We start from the raw sequence: 26,344 nt of genomic DNA, 5'->3' as shown, positions 1-26,344 counted from the left end.
CAGCGAATTATGACGCCATTTCCCGATTGCAGATATCTTCATTTGTGTATTAGCTACGCGGTTTTAAGTGAAGTGCGATTTTTTCGTTTGGCGGATTTCAGAATGAATGACCTGAAGGAGCAACGACTTGCTGTGAAATTTTGTGTTAAACTTGGAAAATCTGCGACTGAAACTTTTGCTGTGCTTAACACGGCTTACAGTGATGTTGCTATGAATGCCATGTGGAAGACTAGGAATGGATCAGAAATACTTTTTGTTTCTATGTTTACAAATGTCTGATTCGGATTCTGAAACAGATAACTAAGAAGAGAATAGGAATGTGAAAAAAACAGAAACATCTGCATCTTACGTTATCTTTATGACATGCTCTGGAGCTATTGATTCATAATGTTTTGCAAGCTTTTAGCGTTTAAACAATAACTTGTCTCATCACAAAATGTTTTGGAAACTGATAAATATACATGTTAATTTTTACTTATTGTAGTTTTTTTTTTATAAATTTCAAATCTACACAGCATATGGAAGGAACTTTTGGTTTGGAAAAATAGGGAGAGGATAAGCATTCGGCGAAAGCCTACAGATGTGATTAAACATTTAAGGATTAATTAAACAACGTCGTTCTTAACTCCTTTACGCTTTCCAATGTAATGGACACTCTTCTCTCCCCCCCCCCCCAACAAAAAGACAGGGATCGTTTAAAAACATGTCTCATAATGTATCAGATAAACAATATTTTTATCAGTTGGGTGTATTGCTTTAGATTTGTACTGTAGATGCGCCAATCATACGTTTACTGTCACTTTCCAGTTTCTCATTTAAAGTATATTCTCTGTAATGAGTAAATTTTCCCCTTATACTACATGAATTAATTAACGTCTATTAAAGAAAGATTTTTGCGTTTTACACTGAAAGAATTCAACTCGTTTGTATGTACTCTCATTTATTATTATTTGAAACTTATATAATGTCTATACAGTCACTATACATTTTTATTTTGTGATATATTTTTTTCGTTAATAAGTTTTAAAAACCTGAAAATACATAACAAATAAAATTAGAGCATTTTTTTTTTAAATTCCTATTATCCATTCATTCTCTCGTATTAATAATGTTTCTTGTGTGATTGGAAGGTAGACGGGTGGTTAACCGCGTCGACGTACGAAGTAATAAGAAGTAAGTACTGAGAGTAAGTACTGGATCTCGAATAGTTCTTTCTCGATACAAAAGTAGAATGTTATGAACTTATAGTTACTAGAAGAATGTCGTAAAATGCCCCAAAGAATTCGAATAAATTGAATTTTATTGTTGCTCGAATGATAAGGTGAATAAGTGTTTGCTGTAGCTTATAAATTACGACATTGGGTTGAACTGGATCCCGTACACTTCTGGCACTGATTCTGCTTGTATGAACGACTTAATACACATAGTAAAAGTAATTTTGGCAGGAAATGAGTAACCAGGAGACAGAAGACACTGACATTATTAACAACACTGCATGTTGTGTGAAATATTGTAAGTTTAATAAAACACGATCGACACGGAAAAAGATAATGGTTGTTAAACTTAAATTTTAATTGTTTAAAGAGTACAACATGTCTGTTGGTAGGTAACGTGAAAAATTATTAATTATTAGTATTAATATTATCGCATCCATAAAGGTTACATTCAAAATAATTTATTTCAAATTATTGTTTACTAAGTTTTAGAACTTTTTTTGTGAAACACATGAAACTTTGCTTTCATTCATCCAGGAAGAAGAACTGATATTATTTATATTATTGCTGTAGAGGTTGCCAATTTTACGAGCTGAGTGGAAAGTGTTAACTGAGCATTGTTTGGCAAGTGCTACATTTTACAACAGGGTTTTTTTATTTTTTGGTCATATTTAATCTCCAAATCTTTCTAAATACCACGAAGGGATTAATATGTGCATGGTGATTAGCTCAGTATCAATATTTTGCTGTAGAATGCTCTAGAATAGTGATAACATCTTTTGAAAAAATGCAATGGGGAATGTTTAAAAACCTAACCATCTTATGGTCTTCACAAAAAGTTTTAAATGACCTTACTAGGAACATTCTTTGAGGACCCAATTTCTGTCTTAACATACCAAAATATGAAACATTTCTTTTAAGTTTGAGTATTAACATCATCAGCTTACAGTTCCTCATGAGCACTTTTTTATTTCTAAATTTAAAAAAAAATTTGGACATTTATATTTGAGTTTGATTAGGTATTCTAATGTCAATAACAAGCCAATTAGGTTTATTCTTGTATTTTATTATTTTTTCTTTGTAAAAAGTGAATTGAGTTCTTTAAAATATGCTGATGACAAGGTTTTTGTTGAAGACTGTGAAGTGACTTAGCTCTAAATATTCTCATTTGTTTTTGTAACAGAAGATAGCAGTATGGGAAATATTGTATTTGACCTAATCATCTATATATTAATCTCCTGATTGTAAGTAGAAGTACTGAAAGTTTTAAAGTAAATAAAGCAAGACGACCAGATGAGGTTTTCCCCAGTGTTTTAAAAGAGGTCAAGGATCGGAAATGTGAACCTTTCTCATTCATTTTTTGTAAATTGATAGAGATTGGGAACTTACTTTTAAAAAATAATTTAGTAAAATGTATTGTAAAAGAAAGTCAGCATGGATTCACCAAAGAAATATTGTGAATTGCTAATCAGTTATATATTTTTGTTTTAAAGTTTAAAGGGTGTCACTTGTTATTTTGTCAGTGAAAATGGTGTACTCAGATATCCAAATTGTTTTTCAAGATTTCTGACACAAAATTTGCTAAGAACATTACATCTTTAAGGAATGTACTAGTTAAGTGTATTGTAGATTGGTTGAATGGGAAAAAGCAAATATTTGGAGTTATGGTTACAATGCTAATATCAGGAGTTCAATTCCCCTTGGTGGACTCGGCAGATAGCCTTATGTGGCTTTGCTATAAGAAAACATACACACAGACTAGATGCTTGTTATTTCAGGTATTAATGCTGAGACCATTACATTTTTATTTTATTAAAAAAAATAGTATTATTCAGAATAACTTCTTAATGGAAGTAAAGAATAGTGTATAACATATGAACCACGCTATGTCTTTCACATCTAGTGTTGACAAGGGTTCTCACTTAGTACCAGGACTCTTCAGGCTGGTAGAGATATGAAACACACAATGGTGGTTGAGATGCTATTTATATCAGCAGATTGTTTGAGCTGAATTAAATTGGTTAAGTAATTTTGTCTATTCCAGCATAGCAGAACTAGGAAAAGCATAACTAATGGCATAGCAAAGTTTCCAAGTGCCATTAAATTTGGGTATTTTTACCTGTATTTAGTTGTTTAGGTTTTTCCTTAGAAAATAAATATTGTTCATAGATGGTAGTTTTATTGGGCTGATTGATCTACAGTGTGCTTTTTATTCTTTCTCTGATACATATAATATGAACTGTGTTTACTCAAGCTTAAGGTTTCAAATTGAAGGTTTTCAATTGTATGATGGATAATGTTGAAAAAAAAAAGTAAAGTTTATCAGAGTGGTTGCAACTTGTCACTGTGGACTTGGCAGTAGATCACTGTGCTAAGTTAGTGATTTTGAACAATGTAGTGACACACAATTCTGTATGACAAAGAATCACAAATAGACAAGATGGAACCACTTAATAAATTTAATAGGAGAATTATGAGATTGTTTTCCTTAACTTCAGTGAATAAATGGTTCTTCTGCAATACTGAACTTGCATTCTTTGTTGTTTATTATCCTGGTTATAAAAATTGAAAACTTGTACAAGAGAATCATAACTTTTTTTTTTAACTCTGAAACTGTGAATAAAAATTATCATGTGTGATACTTGTCTGTTATAGAAGATATTTCGTCATTTAGTTCATCCAATTTTATGAATGGTTGATTGTACTTTGCAGTATAAACATTGCAGTCTCCTTACTGATATTGGAGCTACTACATCCATAATCAGTTATGCTTGGTCTGAATGTCAAGGTTGTTATAAATAGATACTCCAATTTCTGTTTCAGGAAACTTTTGAAAATATTTCATGGTCAATCTTAAATTACTTGTTAGAATTTAACATACTTTCTATTGTATGTTGACATTAGCCTTCAGGATAATATATGAAGAAATCAAAGGTGTAAAATACACTATCATATAGAACATGACAGGTATGTGGTTGAATGGTATTGCTGTGGTTCTAGTTTCTTTGAACAGATGTATAAGCTTAGGAAATTTTGGCTTGTGAACCTCTAAGTTCAAACAAACCCTTGCTTATTAACTTTTAATACAGGGTGTTTGGAAAGTCACTGTGCACTTATATATTTATTAACAGACAAAACTGCACAGTGACTTTCCAAACACCCTGTAATACCTAGATATTTCAGTTTTATTGTGTTGGGATTTTGGGTCAGAATATTTTTCTTTTCATAACCTCTCACTTAAGACTGATTTGTTGTGTTGTTTCATAGTACATTGACTTTACAAACACTCTGCTGTACAAGTTTATTAAAATATATTGTCCATGACTACAGTATTATAAGTTTCACTAAATTAATAACTTTCAGAAAGGCTTGACACTCTTCCAGCTATACGTACACTTACAGTGACATTATATTGTTGATTGTTGAGGAAAAATTTGTGAATTAAATATATATCACAATGTCATCATATTTCTAACTTGTTAGAACAGTGGACATGCCACTGCATTACAGTATGCAAATTATTCTTACAAGTTGTGATTAACCCTTTGTTATAATGAGTAGAAATGCCACAGTACTTCAAATGTTTACTAATTAATACTTACTTTAAATAAAAATAGATATATATGGAGGTCAATCAAGACTTTTATACATATATTTTCACAAATTTCCTTTTTGCTAGTTTTCAGATGATACACAATAATTATGAATCAAATGAACATTGTATTAATATGAGCTTTTCATCTATATAAAGGTAACTACACCATATTCCATATCAGACTGTCATCTTGTTTGAATATGCTTCTCTAGAGTTTGTTCCTCTTATAGAAGGCAAAGTATAGTCCAATGGATATTGTGTTGGATTATAGATCTCTAGATCCATTGTTTGTGCCCTGTTAGAACAAAAAAATTAAATGATGCTCTGCACCCTAGGCCCATGGTTTCTTTGTAATGGTGAAGCTCAAATCCCACAACTTGATTGGACATGTCAGTGAAGGGTGCTGTTGACTAGCTATAATCTTTCTAATCTGTCACTTCAGAATTAGTGAGTGACTAACTTGCCTTTGAGTAGCTTTGTGTAAATATTTGTAAATCAAACAAGTAATTTATCACATATAAAGAGAGTTGCTCCAAGAACCTTGTGAAGAGTGTTTCTGTAATACTGAAGATTCTACTTTTTTTTTTTATAGTTCTTAGTACACAAAGAAGTTATTGTCTCATAATGTTAATAGAGTTGGTTATTTAGTTATACATTATGTATCTACTTCCTATTTGATCAGCAATTTGTCTCAGTTTGTACATCCAGTTTGTTGTTTCCTACAGGTTATATATCCACTTTCTATTTGGTCAGTTATTTTCTCTAGTTGGTACACTGATCTTCTAATAGGTTAGTTTGCTGTTTTCTACAGTTTGAATACTAATTTCCTGTATGGTCAGTTTTGAAGGATGTACTGATGAACCAATTAGTATTAAACAGTAGAAAGTAACTTTATTGCCCTATAGTCTTTTTTTGACAATATTATGTATTCTACTTTAATAATACAGTAAAAACTGTCTAAGCTAGAAACTGTACGAGGCAGAAACCTGAACAAGTCAGAAATATCAAAATTTTGCAGCATTATCTAAAGATTTCTCTTATAAAAGGCCCTTTGTATGGCAGAACCTGCATAACATGAACAGAAAACTATTTTTTACCAACCTCATCTATTAACAAGTAGGATTAGAACCCGAGTAAGGCAGAAAAAATGTTTTTGATGAAATATTGATTTCTTATTTAATTAATAAATGTTTAATTAATTTGTTTAAATATTAATAAATTCTCAGAAATTTTGTTACAGTAAATATTGGTTAAATATATTCTGTTCTTTTTTTTTGCCATCATTATTCTGGAGGTATTATTCAAAAGAACATTTGACTGTACTTTTGGTCACATTTGCTGATGGAAAGCAAGAGAAACCATGGGTAACAGGTAAAAGTGAAAATCCATGCTGTTTCAAAAATTTAAGGAAGAATCAACTTCGTGTGGAATGGAAAGTGAATAATAAAGTGTGGATGACAAGTGCTATATTCAAGGAATTTTTAAACAAATAAAACAAAAGAATGGAACAAAAAAATAGGAATATTCTACTTTTCCCAGATGATGCAACTTGTCACCATAAAGTTCAACTTTCAAATTTTCATTTTGTCTTTCTACCTCCATGGACAACATCAGTTCAACAGTATAATGGAATTATACAGTGTATAAAATTGAAATACAGAAAATTGATGCTTCAGCATATTATTGAAAATATGGATGACTGTAAGGGAGCATCTGAAATGACCATGAACGCTGACGTGTTAGATGCAATTGCATTTTTAAATCATTCAATCAAATGCGTAATAAAGTGTTTGCAAAACTGTAGATTTATTCTTGATAATGGCAGAGATTGTGGAGAAGTTGTTTGTTATGACAGTTCTAGTGAAATCCAAACTCTAATTGAGAAGATTGATGCAAATGATTCTGTGAATGCAGAAAGTTTTGTGAATGTTGACAAGAATGTTTTAACAAAAACTGATGGAATTGATTTAAAATCTATAATAGAATCCCAAGATGGTAACAGTGTGAGATTTCAAAAGATGAACAAAATGGAAAAGATAGTGAGGAAATATAAATTCCTATTTCATTGCAAGTGTTAAGCAATATTAACACTATCAAATTGTATGCAAAAATGAATGGGAAAAATGAACTTCATGAAAAGGCCATAGAATTGGTGTTCACTTTTAACCACATGAAAAATCTCATTTAAAAAAAAACAAAAATGAAACATTTCAAATTGGACACTTTCTTCAAGATTTCGTGTACTTGTGTATGTTTTTAATGTTTATTTTTATTCTTATTGTAATAAATATAGCATGAACAGTGTAATAACTTTATTTAAAAAATCTTATAGTTGCTTGGCTCAAGGGAACTAATGCTTCTCTTAAAAATTATATATAATTAAGTAAATGCATGTTTGCTGTCTAAGCTGGAAATTTTACTTGGTCCCCTGTGATTCTGCCTCAGACAGGTTTTATTGTATTAAGATTGATTTGACTGTACAGTGTAATAATAGGTAGGTAAGCAACAGTTTATAAGAATAAGATTTTTTTTTTATGTTGGAACATACTACATATTACCTGAAGACAGACTAATGTGTTGGATGATGTATGTTCTTCCATCAGTAAAACTCTTCTTTATCCTTATTACTCATTTATTTGTTATTATATTAGCACAGTGTGCTTCCTTCCTTAAGTATTGCAATGTAATTCACACTTTCTAGACACATCCACTGGTAAATATAAACAATAACTATGTTGAGTATACTTAGTCAGAGAATAGGGCAAGTACCCTTTTTTCTCTGTAATTCATGATGTAATTCATAATTAGCATATGATATAAACAGGATTCTTTAGGTGATTATTTAAAATGTAAGTGTAAGACTTCTAATATGGTTTAAAATTCTATGCATAAAGCTGTACTAGACACTTGTACATATGAAAGGAATATATAGTAGTGTAAAATGTTTATTTCTATTTCAAGAACAAACTGGGTTTGTGCAACTTAAAAATTGGATAATTTTGTTTTGTAACATACACAGATCTCAGTTTGTGTAACCTTGAACTTTCTTCAAGAACAGGTTTGTTAAAAGATATGTTAAAACCACAAGTTATTAAATCTGTGGTATATATTATGTTATATTGATGCACACAGCCATGTAGCTATGACTTCTAATTATAGATTGCATTTATTGATACTCTGCTTTAACTTATTGTCAGATAGTTTTCTAGTAATGTAACTACATGTGTAAAATATTTTTAATAACTGATTTTGAATGTGGAAAAAAATATACCACATTTAACTTCATCAAAAATGAAATACAAGTGGTTTATTAATGTTTATTATTTATGTTGTAATACATCATTGAAATGTGAAAGAACTAGTAATTCAGATCATTATTGTACAACAAAATAAACAATAAAGGTTGTTAATCATTTATTGCACTGATGTTCTACATCAGGTTTTAAATATGCATATTAATAACTCGTGGAAACTTGTGTAGATTTTCATTAATAGTTTAAACATTTGCTAATTTAACCCATTGTGTACCATAGTGCTTTAATATATATATATATATATATAACTGTATGATTTGTAGGGTTTTTCTTTTATAAAGTATATAATGAATCAATAAGTTATAAAGATTTTGATGTTTTGTTCAGTTTTTTTCAATTGTCCATGGTTCTTTAATGAGTGACATTTAGTGAACTGAACATGGCTTTAATCACTTCTATGAAATTGCATTTGAAATATTATGCAAAAGGTTCAGTAGGGTTTCTTGAAGTTCTGATGTTGGAACCCCTATGATAATGCCTGTGTTTCTGGTTAAGTAATAAAGAAATAATTGTATTTGTTTAGACTGCAGGATGTGGAGTAATAGATTTGTGTAGGGTGGAAGGTTATGGAGATATGACTTCTTTGTTACAATGTTACTTTTGTGAGATAATATGTTTGTATAGGCTGGAAGGTCACAAGATATATTTAAACACACACACACACACACACACTCAGGTGAAACAAGTTTCATCTCATAGATTTGAATCTGATCTAAATGTATATGTTACTTGCACACATACATGGCTTCATTAGTTTCTGGTAGTAATCTTTCATTTCAAGTATATTCATTATTGTTGTTATCATTCACTGTAATGTATCTCAACACAGCTGGTATTTAACACTTTTATTAATAAAGCCTAGAACAACATTCCAACCTTTTCAGATATTCAGGTTAACAAAGAGAAAGTTTGCAACTGACCTCTGCTAGGACGAGAGTGTAAACAAGTATGGAACTGTAGGAGCATCCCAGTTAGGTGTTAAGTTATTAATTAGTATAGGTATAAAGGTGTTCTTTTATATTGGTTTAATTTTGGTTTGATTGTTGCATAAGTAGGGCTTCTTTGATTTTGCATTTGTTTATATTTGTTTCCCTACTTAGCATCTGGATGTTTTTTATGGCTATGTTGTGCTTATTTTATTTGCAGTGTTCAAAATTGTGTGAAGGTGCTTTTTTTGTGTTACTTGAATCTAGTTTCCATTTTTCTGCTTGTTTCTCCAATACAGAAGTCATGGCAGTTGTTGAATTGTATTTGTAAATAATGTTAGTGTTGTGTTTGTCAGTGTAGTTTTTCCTAGTATGGACTTTAGTTTTGTAGCTGGTTTTGAATACATTTGGTGTTTTGTCATAAGTTTTTTCCAAATGTTGGTTATTTTTTTGCTGATGTCAGGAACATTTGTCAGCAGTGTTAAGGTTTTGTAGTTTATTGTATCTTGAGATTTATTGTTGTTTGTTTGTTGTTGACCTAGGTGTGTGCATATAATTTTTTCAACAGTTTTTGGAGGAAATTTGTTGATGTTGATGATGATGTTTTATTTTGTTGATTTCATCATTATTTTACAGGGTGAACATAGTTGAGTGTGTTTTGAGTTTTTGTTTTGTTTCATATGCTGAGTCCCAGAAAATCTATAGTCCAATATGGGTGATTTTTCTGTGGATTTCCATTTTGAATTGTGTATAGGTTCTTGTGATCTTAAGGTTAAGAAATGCTATTTGGTTAGTTTTTTGTGTTCACAGGTGAACTTAATGTTGGGATGTATCAAGTTAACGTGGTTGAAAAAACTATGTACATGTTCTGCAGATGTGAATCCAGCAATTGTATCATCAACATACGTGTAAAGTACAGTGGTGAGTGTAAAGCTGAACTGATTGCTTGAAATTCAATCCGTGTCATGAAAATATTGGCCAGAACTGGTGACATGGGATTGACCATACGTGGGTCATTTATTTGTAGGTAGTTTTGATCATTGAACAAAGTCAGTTTTGGTGGTAGTGAGTTCTATAATGGCTGCTAATTGGTTGCTGGGAATGTGTATCAATGGGTTTGGGTCTTGGATATAAAGTTTTAAAGCTTTCTTGTAGGCTTCAGTTGTTGGGACTTTTGTGAAGAGGAAAATTACATTAAAACTGGCCATTAAGGCTTTATGGTATAGTTGAGTAAGTACAGATTTAAAGATAAATCTTTGAAAAAAAAAGAGCTGGCTGATGTTACACATTTTGAAAATGATAAACATGAAAAATGTTGATACTCAATCTTACTTTGTTTGTGTTAATGGTAGGAAGGCACAACACATTCAACAATAAATAAATTACAATAAATCCCAAGATAAAACACTACAAAACCTTACACTGCTGTATACCATATGTTCCTGACAGCAGCAAAAAAAAAACAACCAACATATGGGAAAAAAAAACACAACCTCCAGTAAACACCAAATTTATTCAAAAACCAGGTACAAAACTAAAGTCCATACAATGGAAAAACTATGCCGACAAACATAATACCAACATAATTTATAAAATGCAATGCAACAACTGCCATGATTTCTTCTATATTGGAGAAACAAAACAGAAAATGGAAACTAGATTGAAATAACACAAAAAAGCACCTTCACACATTTTTGAACACTGCAAATGAAATGAAAACAACATTACATTAGAAGACATCCAGATACTAAGTAGGGAAACAAGTATAAACAAATGCAAAATCAAAGAAGCCCTACTTATACAACAACTCATAAAAATTAATAACCTAATGTATGCTACAACAACCCCTACAATCCTGTACCCATTTACACTCTTGTCCCTAAAATGTGCCTGGCAATGGTCAGTTGCAAATTCTCTTTGCTAACCTGAAGATGACCTAAGAAGGTTGAAATTCTGTTCTCTGCTTTATCAGTAAAAGTGTTAATACTCATAACAGCCATCTTGAGATAGATTTTAATTCAAGTGAGTTTCTCATCATCTTGCATTACATTCATTCTAATGCTTAGCAGGACTTGTGTTGTATAGTAAATTATTACATATGTGTAATGTTGTACATTTAGTTTCCTATTTGATAAACCATCAATTTATATATATATATATACATCAGATGAATGACCTCCTTTGGTCAGTAAATATGTTTAGTCACATACATGGTAATAAATCACATGTATAAAAGTTTTATCACATGGGAGGTGGGGATTAAAATGCAGTATTATTGTTGTATATGAATAATGTATACACACTACATAATACTTCTGACAGTAACTTGTGCTGATCTGGGTTTTTATAATCTGTGCTTTGAAAAGCACTTGTATATTCAAAAACATGACTTTCTCTACACATGTAGTGGGTGTATTTGAGTGGAAACTTCTTTTGCAATAGTTAGTTATAACAATATACGTACTGATTCTTATATGTACTAAAGCATAATGTAGTAAAGTTGGTTTAAACATTTATTTGAAGTTGTTGGTGGATAAATATGTAATGCCAGAAGAAAACCTAACATGAATATGTTTTAAAGGAACATTGGATCCATAAATACAAGTTAATGTGGATTAACAATTTTGTATAACTACCCAGATGTTCTGTTTTGATTTTAAAACCTTGGATCCACATATGGCATATAATGTATTTTGTATTTTTATTAGAATAAGATGTAGTACATTGATGTCTTGTTCTTATGGGAAATGTTCTTTATCACTTTAGCTGGTTCTGAAAATGCCATTAAAGTTCTTTTGAATGAGCATGTGGAAATCTAGTTGATAACAGCTTTTATACACAGGACTGAGTTGTTATTAACTTGGAATTTGATGTAGCAGGTGTAGGAACTGACAAAAGTCCATGGATATCAAGGTATTTCACTTTTAACTTTTTAATAGTTTGAGCTAGTGATATGAAAAGCACTCGTATGTTCAAAAACATGACTTTCTCGACACATATAATGGGTGTATTTGAGTGGAAACTTGTAGAGTTTCAAAATTTGTTCGACTTGTTTATTTACTCAAAACATATTTTTCTGTCTGTTAAATGAATATTGAAACTATATGTAATGACATCTTCCATAACCATTTTAAAGACCTTGTAACCACATTACATATTGCAGTTTGGAGTGATGAGTTGTGTGGAAATAATTTTCAATAAATGTTTGTGCAAAGGGTTTGTGTTAAATAGTCTGTATCATGGAATGTGAAAGTTTAATTTGGTACGATGTTTAGCTGTATCCCAATTTTAGTTTTATTCAATGAAAATGATGTTAAGTTTTTATATAAGGAAATAAAATCTGTATCTCATGGAATAATGAAGATTCAAGTATTATCTGTTCTTGTCAACTGAGCTAGATTAATGGTAAAGAATGTAACTTAATATAGCTTTATGAGGCTGTAAGAAAGGAAGTATATCTTGTATAATTTCTGTTCTCTCTCTCATATATATATATCCCTGATTTCAGTGCATCTCTATAATCTGAGAGTAAGAATATTGTGCATTTAGAAATGTTACATACCCTTCCCAAAAGCAATCAGTTTTTGGTGGCATTGCATCAACATATTTCAAGCTGTGTCAAAACTTTCTTGTGTGTGTGTTATATGCACACACGCACACACACAATGCCCCATACAGTTGTATACCTCTCATAACTGTCTTCTCAACACATGGTCAATAACAGTCACTTTGTTATTTGTCATACTTAACATGATGATGACCTAAGGAGGTCAAAATGTTTTGACTTGTTTCATTTCAAAATGTTTTTAATATTCCTATCAGTTATCTGTAGAAGTGCATTCCTTGTTTTCATGGATAATATATCCCAACCTCTGTATATATGCCAAATTTGGAGCGTGGGGGTTTCATTATGCAACAGATGGGAACTGGTGCATTGAGTTTTTTAAATTTTTAAGATACCTTGTATAAATTTTATAACACAATACAGTACATGTAAATAACGTAACAAAACATTTGAACTTCTCTGTCACATCTTTCTTAGTTATGAAATATATATAGTTGAAAATGAAAAAAACCTAGGTATTCAATCTGATCAAAACAAGCTACTTGTGTATATCAGAATCGAACTGTATACCTTGTAATAAACAAGCTAATTAAATATAACATTCAAACTATACAACTTATAATGATCAGACTACAATATATTACTTACAGTGGTTACCATGTATTGTTTCATTAGTTGGCTATTCCTTACTCTTTATTATTATAACATATGTTATTTCTGATCTGGTACTTGCCTCCTCTCACAAGATTAACTGTTCTTGTTCAGTCCTGTCCTCTTTATGCATGCCACACGCCTTCCACTTCCCCCTTTTGGAATTGCAAGATTCCAACGTGTCTCATGCAAATCATCATGCATCACCTCCTCACCCATAGGAGCGTGATCTACTCACATGAAGCATCTGACTCCATCTACAGTCCTCTACCAAACTATCACTTCTCATTTAGCAGTGTTTGAGTTCAGATGTGCTCTTTGTTTTCTTATTCTTGCATGTTTGACTTTATTTTTCTCATGAAGTGGTTATTCCTTGCCTTCATTTAATTTATTCAACCCAATTTTTTACTCATATTTATAAGTTAGTTCAAGTCTCTTTATTTCTACAATCGAGTTTGGTAAAACCTTTCTGTGCAATAATTTCCAAAGTGAACTTTACACCAGCAACTTGTTTCTCTCAGGCCTTAAGAGGGAAAGACCTGATGATGGATTTATCTGCTCTTATATATTGGAAGATTGAATGTTACATTGTTCAGTCTTTAACCCCAGACATCACCAAGACTCCTACTGAAACTGTTGAGCTTTTGCTGGTTCTTGAGGACTTTTATTCTTTTTTCATCTCTAGAGCTTGCCCATCATTCCTGTTCCGAACCTGCATAGTCTCCTAGGCTTAATTCAGTCTTCATCAGTTTTTATGTCTCAGGTTTGTGAAATTATTTTTCCTGTCATCTTTTTCTTATTCACCTTGTCTTTCCTTCTTACATGGACAACTTCCCAACCTTTTTGGTTTATCCTTCCTCACCTGATGTTTGGTTTTTTGTTGTTCCATTAGCCAAACATTTGCATGAGAGAATTAGTATGCTGCACCCATGAGGACCTCTGATTATTTTTCTCTTTTATAACATAATGTTGTTAATCTTTTTTGGGGAAGCTCATGAATCATTTGTCTATATATTGATGATCACCTAAGAACAATATCAAGTTGGAATGAAGGTCATGTTGTCACCTATACATATGTGTATGATTGAAAACTCTTACTGACCAGTATACAAACAAATGGTTGAATGGACTTGGGTGAACTTTGGTATGCTACATTTGGACCATGATTTAACTTAGGAGTGTTTAGCTTTTGTAAGGTCAAGGTCAAAGTAAAGGTCACAGCAAAACTATGATCATCCAAAATAGCCCTCTGTTAACATGGGGATTAATTTATTTAACTAATTTTGTCCTGTATCTTCATACATGTTCATAACAATGGATATATGTTGTACTGCATGAGGACTTCTAATTATTTTTGGCCTTTTTTAACATTACCTATTTTGGGGGTAGCTTTTGAATTATATGACTACGTCACACATGCCCAATATACTTGCTTACTTCTTTCAGACACGTCTGAGACTCTCCACAGAAATTCTATGAGGTTTTCTGGAGATGCCTTTGTCCTTCTGTACTTCATTTTAACCTGCATCTTGGTTTTTTTGTTTTTGGACCTTAGGTCAATATGCATTATTGGCTAGGATCTGTTTATCTTTGAATTCTCTCTGGGATTACCTATGGCCCTATTTCTGAAGCATTAGATATTTGATACAGTCTCTGATATTATCAAGCCTTGGGTGATATTGGTCCACCAATTCAACCGTTCCATCTTTACAAGTATAGAAAACTGGGAATTGGGGGGCTAGTAATCAGTTTTACCTTTCCTTGACCATTTCATATCATTATTTCAGTTCACCATGGAGTCTTTTCTTACCCTGAGAATGGCATTGTCTCCAGGGTTGTGGTTGGCATAATTGGATGTCTCCTATGCTTACATATTATACTGATATCGCCTTGTTTATTTTCTTATCATCTGTTCAAATCTATATTTTTTTAATGGATACATTTCTTCTGGGATGGGGAGTATAGGGCAATCACCAGGAAGCTTTGGGCCAGCAGTATGTTTACAAAAGTGCTTTGCACGTTGCTGTTTGTGAACTTCTGTCTGTATGTCAGGTGTTATGTCATTTACTTCTTCTTGCCCAAAATTCTGTAGGGATAGTTCTTTTGGACACTTCTATGGTAGTGGTACATACCACTCACCATTGTGGCACTTATTCCAGAGATGTGTTTTTGGACATTGGATTTCTCATACAAGAGCCACAAACATTACATTTGCACATTTGCTTTATGGCACATGATGTACCTGGTGCTTTTAATCTGGTAGTGGATTGTCTTTTATGCTCTGACTAGATATATCTCCATGGAGTGGGCATTAGATGCCCTCATTTTCAGGGAACTTTGCTATCAGTGGGATTTATTTACATGGATGTCTTATTATGGTCTTCACCAAAAGTTACCTCTCTTCTGGTTGCTGGAACCTCATCCATAGGCTCTGGCAGTCAGTTTTTCCCTTGAAACATATTTCCTTCTTCTCTCTTACCCTCGAGATGTTAAAGGTTGGATTTGTTTGCCATTAGTGTTTCTTCTATCCTTTATTACCCAACCTATCTTCTCCTTTATCTGGATTGTTCCTTTCTCCTGTGACCAAGCAGCTAGGGTTTGGCTGTTCCTTCTTTTCTGTTTCTCTTCCTTCTATTTCCCATCTTTACCCTTGACCATATTCAGATAGGCTTCTGTGTTGGGTTAGGGCTCTTCATTCTTATATATCCTGTACTGCTACCTTCCAGGGTACATTTCTAACTCTTTATTCCTTGATGATCCTCCTTTCATAATCTTTTATCTTCTACCCTTACCAATTTTATTCACCTTTTGGTTAGATTGGTCTGTTCTTCACCACCTTCCAGACTTTGTTCCAGTTGTCCTCTCATCAGATCCTATAACTCACTTTTCCTTGTGCTTCTTATTTTCATCATCCACTGGAGGAGGTTCTGCAATCCAACATGTCAATCATACCTAATATGTTTCTCTTTCACTATCACCATCATATTGCAATTTCCTTTTTGTCAGGGTTTCATTTATCATTTTTGGACATTATTCAGACTTTGGTGTGACTGGTAAGTTTTTACTCACTCTCTTTCAGATGACTTTATCTACTTTTTATTTCGTGGAACCCTCTTTATGGCAAATGATGCTTGACCAGGTAGTTTTTAAGACTAAATCTACATGTCTACAGTGATGTTGACTTGCACTTTATCTTTCATGGCTTTGCATGCTCATTGTGGAGAGGGGATGTTCCACAAAATCATTTGAAGATGAATAACCTTGTGATACTTTTCTTCATAAACATGTCAGTCCTAGACTGTACTACCCATGAACTGCATGGTAGAGCAGAAGGGAATTGCTGTCTGTCCCTGCCATTCCTAGAGTAAATAACTCCATATGGTTTGATTTTCAAAATAATGTTTCTTGGTCATCCATTGCACTGTCTCAAGTGGTAATGCTTCTCTAGACTTTCAAATATATTGTCACCCTCTTTTCTTCAAGTTACCACTTTTGAGTTTCAAACTACTGGGGTGGTTGATCATGGAGGCACCCTGCTGAATGAGTTTCACACAATAACCTTTCATTTACAGAGTATGGCATTGGTATTATACAGGTGTAGATGATGAAATATCCTCCAATTTATGATAATCCATTTGATTGGGAGCCCTTATTCATCGCAGGCAGGTTTTGGATTTGGAGTGAACTAATCAACATAATTCTTCACACAGATTTTAGGTTGTCTATTTTCCTCCCTAGATTTCCTCTGCCTGTATTGAGGTCACAGAGGTGGTTTATGGGATTGTTCCAGTCCTGTCCTTGGCCATCCTTTGTCCTTTCTTTTATGAGAATATTTTTGTCATTTGGATGGTCCTGGCCTATTTCATGGTTGAGAGAGTTGATTCCATCTGATATCAAGTTCCTGGATTAATAGTTAAGAGCTTATCCTTGTATCATACCTACAAGTAATAGTGGTTCTCAGTCCCCCAGTTCTTGGGCTTGAGGTAAAGATAATATGATCCTCATCTTCCCTTGTGCAGTTGTTGGTTTCCAAAGAGGAGTTTTAGGATGTAGTTAACTTGCAGAGTACAGTCTACTGTGCTCTAGCCATTTTACACATGGGGGTATATCCTTTACTCACTTTTCTCATTGTATGATTGAGTTACAATATCTTTCACTGCTTATATTCATTTCTTTACTACATTCTATTCTACTTGGATGCCTCTCAGTGTGGATGCCTATATGTGATGAGGAGCACCTTCCAGGGAAGGTCCTGTATTTTAATTTTGTCTCCTCTGAGATCTGAATGTCCACTCGCATGTTAGTTGTGCATGGTGACCAGTAAAGGGGAGGAAAGGATCCTGGTGGTTGAGGGGTCCAACCTCAACACATCTTGGGTCAAATGAGCACCATTATTGGCTGTTCTCAATAGGTGTTGTGGATTTTGTCTGATGCTGGTATTTGGGTATAGTTTCCAAGAAACCCTGGCTTTGCTGCTGAGTCTTTTGCTTTTGGCTCTATACCATGTCCCCTCATTGGATTTCCTGGTGGGTGAGGTGAGTGGGCACTGAATTTTATATTTCTTCTTATGGATTCTTAAAACCATTTCATACATATGTCCTTCTGAAATAGCCCATCATTGGTAAGTGACCATGCTTGGAGGACTTTTTTTACAGTGTCAAGCTACAATCAATCATGCATCTAACTTTCTGATTTTACATTCTTTATCTGATAAATTTCTTGGGTAAATATCACCCTTTTTTTATTCATAAAAAGTTGGAGGGGTCAACTGGCTCTTCAATTTTTGTGAATAAGCTTTGATATAGAGACATTCTGGTAGAAACTTCTAAACTAGAACACACTACACTCCTCCTGAAGTCTAAAGCCATGAGCTTATTCACTCATGCAACTGAATTCATCCAAAGAAGTGATAGCAGAGAGGGATCTTATTAACATTCTTGAGTCAGAGATTCTCACCAGTCTCTAGCCATAAGTCTCAGTCATGCAACATATCTCTACTCACAAAGATGGAGTATTGCAGTCTACCAACTTTCTCATTTTGATTTTTACATCACTTCATCCCCAACCACAATGAAGGTAGGCTATTTAAATTGCAAAGTAATTTATATTCTATATTCCTAATCCTCTTGGGTGTTTTAAATGCTAGAGGTTTATCCTGTGCTCATTGCAGTGGTAAAACGAGACCAGTTTGTGTGACCTGGAGTCTCACTGTATCAACAGTGATGACTTCCACTTGACCTACTCATGGTCTTGTCTCATGTAGATTGGGGCAAAATAGGCTAAGTACTTGAGGACTGTAAAATATTTTTTAACCTAAGGCATGGAAGCTTTTTTCCCCTACTCTATCCTGGATGTGTGCTACTATCCTCCATTCTTCAATCTCAGTGGGTGTGCAGATGGACCTGTGTTACTCCCACAGAATTCTTTTACTCTTCTGTTAACTGTATCTTTCCCTCTGTTTCTTCAGAAGCTAAATGATTTACGTCAACTCCTGTTTCTGTCCCTGCATGTAATGACTGCTTGGGTTCAACTCCATCATCCCCAAAATGCTGGATAGTAATTTTTTCATACCTGCAGCTGCTTGATTTTCTGTCTGTGAATAAAGATCTGCTCAATATACTCTGGGTAGATTTCATGGAGTTTACTAGACTTCTTTAAAATAAAGAAAGATAGAATGGTTTTAAACCAAAGAGCTCTCTGCCCTAATCCCCAAATAAGTAAAAATGGCCACTTTGATGCAGTGGATGACATCAATGACGTGATTGATTTATACTATCCAGTTTGTTTCTTATAAGAGAAACTTTCCTTCATGTTGCTGATGCTATCACCTGTTTGGTAGCTTTCCCTGTAAAGGAAAGACAGGTTGTGTGATGGTCAAACCCATGGTGGTGTGGACTTGCTGTTCACCCAGCACATGTCCTCCACATCTGTGCCACTAGCTACTCCACTTGAGGTTGTGGCAGTTCATTTCTTTTTGGGTCATACCATCACTATTTTTTTCATCTACCTTTTTTTAGCTGAGACTCACAATCAATCAGACCTTGATGTTCTTTTAGACCAGTTGCCATTTCTCTTTCTTCTCTTGGGAGATTTTAATGGATATACTCCCTTCTGGAGTGGTGGCAACATTATACTGTGGAGTGTATGATCTTAGATTGTAACTTTTCTCTATTCAGTAATGGTTCTGTAACTTACTTTCATGCACCCAATTAGTCTTTTCCTTATATGTATCTATTTATCTGCTCACTCTAACTTTATTCTCATTTTTCTTGAATTGTGGAGAATAACCTACGTAGCAGTGATCATTGTCCCATCACCTTGATGAAGACTTGCTGCAGATGATTCCACCTGACTAGTGTGCCATGGTGGAAGTTGGACTAAGATGACTGGCCTTCTTTTACCACTGTCTTCAAACTTGATCGTGCCATCTGTGGATATCTGTGTGGAAGTAGCTTATTCTATTCCTGAGACCTTGATGCATTTTCCATTGTATCCTCATTCATGGTGAAGTCCTACCTGCCAAGAGGCATGTAATCATAAAAAATTGGTCTGGGATACCTTTTCATGGTATCCATTTCATTTTAACCACATAATTTATTAGTAAACCCGTGCCCATGCTTGGCAGGCTGGGCATCAAAGCGAGAAGGATTCTTGTATTTAGTTCATCCATAGCATCTCTAGTTCCACCAGCTTCAAAGTTGTGTGGGGCAAGATTCAGTAGGTTTGTGAGTGGTACACCCCAACCCATTTCAATCTTGTTCTCTGATGGTTAGGAAGTTGATGTCCTAGACATTGCTTACACCCTAGAGGTAAGTTTTTCATATCTTTCCAGCTTTTCTGCCTCCTCCCCAGTCTTCTTGACCATCAAGAATCAGTTGGGAGATTGCCTTTTTCATTTTAGGAAGTGGGTCTCTCTGATTACAATCACCTGTTCACCATGGTGGAGCTGAAGATAGCTCTTTATCAGTCTAGCAGTACATCAGTCAGACCCAGCAATATTCATTATGAGATGCTTTGCTATTTATCTCATGCCTCTCTTTCTATTCCTCTGGCTGATTTCATCTGGATGTAGCAGGAGAATGTCTTTCCTGTTCCTTGGTGCCAGGTTATTACTATACCCTTTTCTTAGCCTAGGGAGGGTCCCAACATGCCAACAAACTATTTACCTATTGCTTTGATGAGTTGTCTGTGTAAAGTCTTGTAGAGAATGGTTAGTATTTGTCTCATTTGGTTCTTGGAATCAAACAACCTCTCACCCATCCAGTGTGGGTTCAGATGACAGTGCTCTACTGTGGACCATCTTATTTGACTTGAAATGTCTATTAGAGAAGACTTTTTCAAGAGGGAACAACTGGTCTCCATCTTCTTTGCTCTTTAGGAGGCTTATGACATTACATTGAGTTATAGAATTTTGCATGACCCTCACTCCTGTGAGTTATGTGGCCATTTGCATGTTTTCATTCAGAACTTTGACATGTGATTCCAGGTTTGTGTGGGTTTTACACACTTGTCTGTTCTTACAGGAACTTGGAGTCCATCATGGCTGTGTCTCAAGTGTCAAACTTTTGAGTATTAAGATGAACACTATCTCTCATCAGCTTCCTTTGGCTATTGTAAATGGTTTGTACATTGACAACTGCCATATTTCATGTCAGTCATTGAATATGAGGTTTACAGAGTGGTAGTTTCAGACTGCCATTATTCATCTCATGCATAGGGCTATTATAAACAGTCTTACTTTATATTCTTTGAAAGCTGTTTGCATGAACTTCTGCCATCAATGTAGATTTACATAACGGCTTGTGATGATGTTATTCCTGTGATGCCAGAGCTGAAGTTCTTGGGACTTGTATTTGACTTTATCCCTTACATCAAGCAGCTTCATGTCATGTGTATCGGGGCATAGATTATCCTCAACATTTTCTCTTTCACATCCTGGGAAGCAGATTGATGTTCTGTGCTGAAGATCTATTGTGCCCTTGTAAAGTCAAAACTTGATTATGGGTCTCTAGTCTAGGCTCTCTGCAGTTAAAATATTGGACCTCATTCACCATAAGGAACTCCGGGTTTCCACAGGGGCATTATGTACTTTGTCAATCCACAGTTTGTACACTAAGTCTCTTAAACTGCCTCTCCATCTTTGATGTTTGCAATTTTCCTTACAATATGCTCGAAAACTAGGATCCTTGCTGTAGTACTCCAGGTGGGATTGTGTTTTCCATCCTAGGTGGGCTGTTCTATTTGGTAATAGGTAGTCATTTATTCCAAATTTTAGCTCTGTATCCAGGGGACCATGACCAAATTGTGTCTGGCACTGAATGATATTTTTGAGTCTTGTGTTTGGCCCATTCCTCCATGGTACATTACCATTCCCATGTGTGATCTCTCTCTAAGTCACCTGAAGAAGGCAGATATTCCAGACTGGAAGTACTGTCATCTCTCTACCAAACATATCTTGGCTCTCACTTGCGCAGATGGTTCGAAAACAGGTGACTGTGTGTGCTCTGCTGTGGTTTGCCATGGCTCACTGGTCACTCACAGACTTTCCTTCATAGTTTCTTTGTTCATTGCTAAGTTGTATGCCATCTTTTTTTGTTCTGATCATGTTGCAACTAACCAGTATACTACCTGTATAATTTACACAGATTCTCTTAGCTGTCTATATGCTATGGAATCATTTTGTATGACTTTTCACCCTGTTCTTCTTGATGGTTTTGAACCAACTTGCCCTTTTTTGTTATCTATTAGTATCTTTTCTGGTTGCTGGACATTGTTGGTATTTGGGGATACGAGCTCACCAACACTTTGGCTAAGTCTGCCTGCCCTGATGCCATTATGGGTGGGCCTGTTTCATATGTTTAAGGCTCAGCTTTGCACTAGTTGGCAGTCAGCTTGGGGTGAAGAATGTTCCACCATGCTTTTCCAGATCCAATTTACTCTTGCTCTTTTGCTATTAAGTTTCCAAAAAGATCATAGAAAGAAAATTGTCTTGACAAGGCTCAGAAATTTAACCCATTGTTTTCTTTTATCCTGCACTAATACATCAGTGTTTAGTCATTGTGACACTCAAGTCGTAATAACCCACATTTTACTGTCATGCTGTCGTTACGACTGTTAGTGGTGGCACCATTTTAGAGATGTTTACACTCAGAATTTACCATTTATTTTGGGTGGTTTCCATTGGTGATGGTGATAATATCTGTCTTGACTGCATTTTTAATTGTTTACAGGCCATTGATCTTTTTAATTCTCTTTAGGTTTTAACCTTTTTCTGAAATTTAACAAAAAATACAAAGAAATAAGTAAAATCGGGATTCCCACATTTAAGCACTACTGTTTTTATCTTGTTTACTTTTGATTATTGTCTATTTGTTGCTATGTTTTTATTGTTTTATGTTGTTTTTTTACATTTTTAGGTAATTGTTTTGTTTCAAACAAAAAAGAAACAATTTTTTTTTGCAAAGGTTGAGTTGTTTGTTTAATGGTTGTTTGGCTCAGATAGTCTAGTTGTTTTGCTATATTAAATGATGAACAACCAACCAACCTACTCAAGTGTGCTCATTTCATTTTCCACCCATATATCCTACACATTCCACACAGAGGCAAAGACTATATTTAGCTCAGATGAGGGGTAACCACATCACTTCTGAAAAGTGGGAAGGATTGGTGGGAAGTGTGAAAAAAGGTAATTACCTATTAGAAATACATTTTCAGTACAGGAAAAGTATAACTTCCACTACTGTACTTACCTCTCCTCACATGATTAGCCACAATCTTACACTGAAAAGGAGGAAGGACCAGTGTGAGAGAATAACAGAAATACTCTTCAAAACCATTTCTAATAGGTACTTACCATTTCTCATGGTTCCTGCCAATCTTTTCCACTTTTCTCTGGTACTGGCTTCTGCTAAACTTTGAAGTAACAGTTCAGTAGTGGAGTGTTGAGGGAGTCATGCATCATATAAGCGTGTCATGTTCCTCTTTGTAAGGTGACGCATGATAATTTGTGTGAGAGACATATTGGAATCTTACAATTCCAATAGGGTGGGATGAAGGACTTATGTCATATGTTAAAATAAAGTTTGCATATTGAGGACATCACTGAACAAGAATAGCTAATCTTTTGAGATTATCAGAAATACATTATCAATATAGGAAAATTATAACTTTCTATTCTGTACCATATAACTAAGAGAAGTACAATGTTGGCAAATATTGATTTGCCCAAATCTTAATTTTTTACTTTCTTCAGTTGAAGGCAGTAATATCTTCTGTGTGGTATCTTTTATGTGACATTTCAATCCATTTTAACTTAAATTTTTAATAATGGCTTTATCATTTAGAAAATTCTGCAAATATCTTTTAATTTGACAGTAGCATATTTCTAAACTCTTACATGCTATTCAGAAGGAAGCTACTTTAAAAAATTGGTGTTTTGGGGTAGTTAATATTTCCCACTGACAGTCTGTATCCTGTGAAGGTCATAATGGATTTTTACATCCTGTAACAAAGAGAAGAATTGGACACAAGTAAAAAATACATTACATTCAAGAATGCTGTGTTTTGGTAGTGATAGATATTTCTGTTGTTCATAAAAGGGTTAAAAGTTAGGACTACTGTATGAAATATGCTGGTTCCATTTATAGAATATTCTTTTTAATAACTGAAATTCAAATCTTTATTTGAATGTTGGGCTATGGTCTGGAAGTATGTTGTATAATTGTTATGGATTTTAATTAAATATAGTAACATGCATTTATATATTCAGAATAAATTAAAATATTGAAAGCAATGGTAAAAATATGGATGTGGTAGATGTCTTTTTCATAAACATACTAAGTACTGTCCTATTGTTCATGTAGAAGCTTCCATAAATTCCAAAAATAACTATTTTGAGCAAATAAAATAAGAAGCACTCTCTGTTGTTGTAGTAAATGGTATAAACAGTTGTTAGAAATATCTTTTCCATTAATTTTAATCTACATGTGTTACAAAACATTGATAGGAAATTTGGATTCAAATTTTTATGTGGGAAATGTTTTGAATTTCAACTTGCATCTGCTCCTTAAAAATTAATGAATGTATGCAGTTACAAAGTAAATCTTCATAAAAATGGAATAATGATGAGTGGAAATTGACAAAAATTACATAAACATTATTGATAATTGTTAAGAATGAAGTCATAGTGGCTTATTAAGTCTGTCGAATATTTAAATGATAGTTTTGAAAATTGCATATAAATATATTTTAATGAAAATATATTAGGATATTTTTCCAGTTTCCTGCTTAAACATGACCTCTGGAAAATAGAACTAGTTGAATCTGTTGCTTGAGAGCTGTGTGGGATATTTACACTAATTAAGTTTAATAATTTTGATTTCTATTAAAGATGGGTACTCTTACAAGAAATGTTCAACTATGTACACATAGTATACTTTTGTTGTAATGTTTAATACATTTTTTTTAAAACCCATTTGTCATTATAAACTGTCTTGTATATATATTATTTTTGATTTGATGTAGATGCATGTTTTGTATATTTTGTTAAACTTCAAATTTATTGCACAGTTTCATACTTTTTTCTGCCAAGTTTTAGTTTTATTATTTATTTTCAATAATTAATTTTTTCTAAATGCAACCATTTAATTTTTTTCTTCATGTGCCCAATCATTATTTTTAATTTTTTTCAAAATTATACATTTTTGTTTTCCAGGGCAGTTTCAAGAAATCACGTTCTATCAGCTCTCCCCCTGGTTTGTAATTTATTTTTATTATTTCCTTCAATGTGGAACCAAAGGATTTGGTATAGCTGTAGTTTAATCATGAATGAAAAAAAACAATAAAACAACTCTTTTGTGCTTCCAGAAAAGTTGGTATTTGAATATGGGTATTAAAACTTTTATTAAAATAGAGAACAACATTTTGGCCTTCTTTGCTAATCTTCAGATTAGCAAAAAATTAGCAATGAAATCAAAATAAAACTTCATCAACAAATTCCCTCCAAACACCATTGAAAAAATTACACACACACACCTAAATCAACAACAAACAAATGATAATAAATCCCAAGATACAACAAACTGCAAAATATTATACTGTTGCATACCATGTATTCCTGATATCAGCAAAAAAATAACCACCATTTGGATAAAAAATACTTGTAACAAAACACAAAATTCTGGCAAATGTAAAATGTATTCAAAACTAAAGTTAATACAATGTAAAAACTACGCTGACAAACAAAACACCAACATAATTTATAAAATACAATGTAACAACTGCTATGACTTCTATATTGGAAAAACAAACAGAAAAATAGAAACCAGATACAAAGAACACACACACAAAAAACATCTTCACACATTTTTGAACACTGCAAATCAAATAAACACAACATAACCATACTAAACACCCAGATGTTAAGTCGGGAAGCAAACACAAACGTGAAATCAAAGAAGCCCTACTTAAACAACAACTCAAATCAATATAAAGGAACACCTTTTAAACGTGTGCTAATTAACAGCCTAATGTATACTGCAACACTCCTTACAATCTCGTACCCATTTAGACTCTCATCCCAAAGACAAGTGCCTGGCAATGGTCAGCTTCAAACTCTTTGTTTACCTGAAGATGACCTAAGAAGGTTGTAACATTGTTCTCTGCTTAAATAAAAGTTTTGATACCCATACCAGCTGTCTTGAGATACAATCCAATGGTAGATATGTTATTTAGGCATATTCAAAATTACTATAATTTTCATGACTTAAGATATATTTAATACATTATATTAACTTCTTAAACCCTTTATTGGAATGCTACCATTAAAAAAATTTTTTTTTTTAGATTATACTGAACTTTTATTACATGCATTCACACACAACATTTTAAGGTTACAACATTGTTTTAGGTAACTAGTTTTCTTTTATATCTATCACTAAGGGATTTAGTTTCATCTTTTATTGTATGAAGATAAAAGCAGCAAGTCAACACTTTACTAATTACTTTACCAACCATTAAGAAGGTGGTGAAGAGGTTGAATATTATGTTGTCTCTTATGAGGATAACAATCCTCTTGGTGA

The 26,344-nt window shown here is 33.4% G+C and overlaps 1 protein-coding gene across 6 annotated transcripts in view; it reads left to right on the top strand.

Annotated features, from left to right (window-relative positions):
• The first annotated feature begins 1,200 nt into the window (after positions 1-1,200).
• Positions 1,201-26,344, top strand: part of Orp8 (Oxysterol-binding protein-related protein 8) — a 123,888-nt gene continuing 98,744 nt past the window's right edge. Inside the window, exons 1-3 of one of the 6 annotated variants that reach the window (XM_076495447.1) lie at positions 1,201-1,602; positions 11,816-11,962; positions 24,979-25,018. In XM_076495447.1, the coding sequence (XP_076351562.1) occupies positions 11,951-11,962; positions 24,979-25,018 (52 nt within the window). In that variant the 5' untranslated portion in view covers positions 1,201-1,602; positions 11,816-11,950. The remainder of the gene's footprint in view (positions 1,603-11,815; positions 11,963-24,978; positions 25,019-26,344) is intronic. The other 5 variants (XM_076495445.1, XM_076495444.1, XM_076495443.1 and 2 more) reach the window with 5 other exon arrangements.

This window comes from Tachypleus tridentatus, chromosome 3 (genome assembly GCF_004210375.1).
Source record: "Tachypleus tridentatus isolate NWPU-2018 chromosome 3, ASM421037v1, whole genome shotgun sequence".
Taxonomy (NCBI): Eukaryota; Metazoa; Arthropoda; class Merostomata; order Xiphosura; family Limulidae; genus Tachypleus; species Tachypleus tridentatus.
The sequence above is the reverse complement of the archived record's forward strand: the minus strand, read 5'-3'. Positions and strand labels throughout refer to the sequence as shown.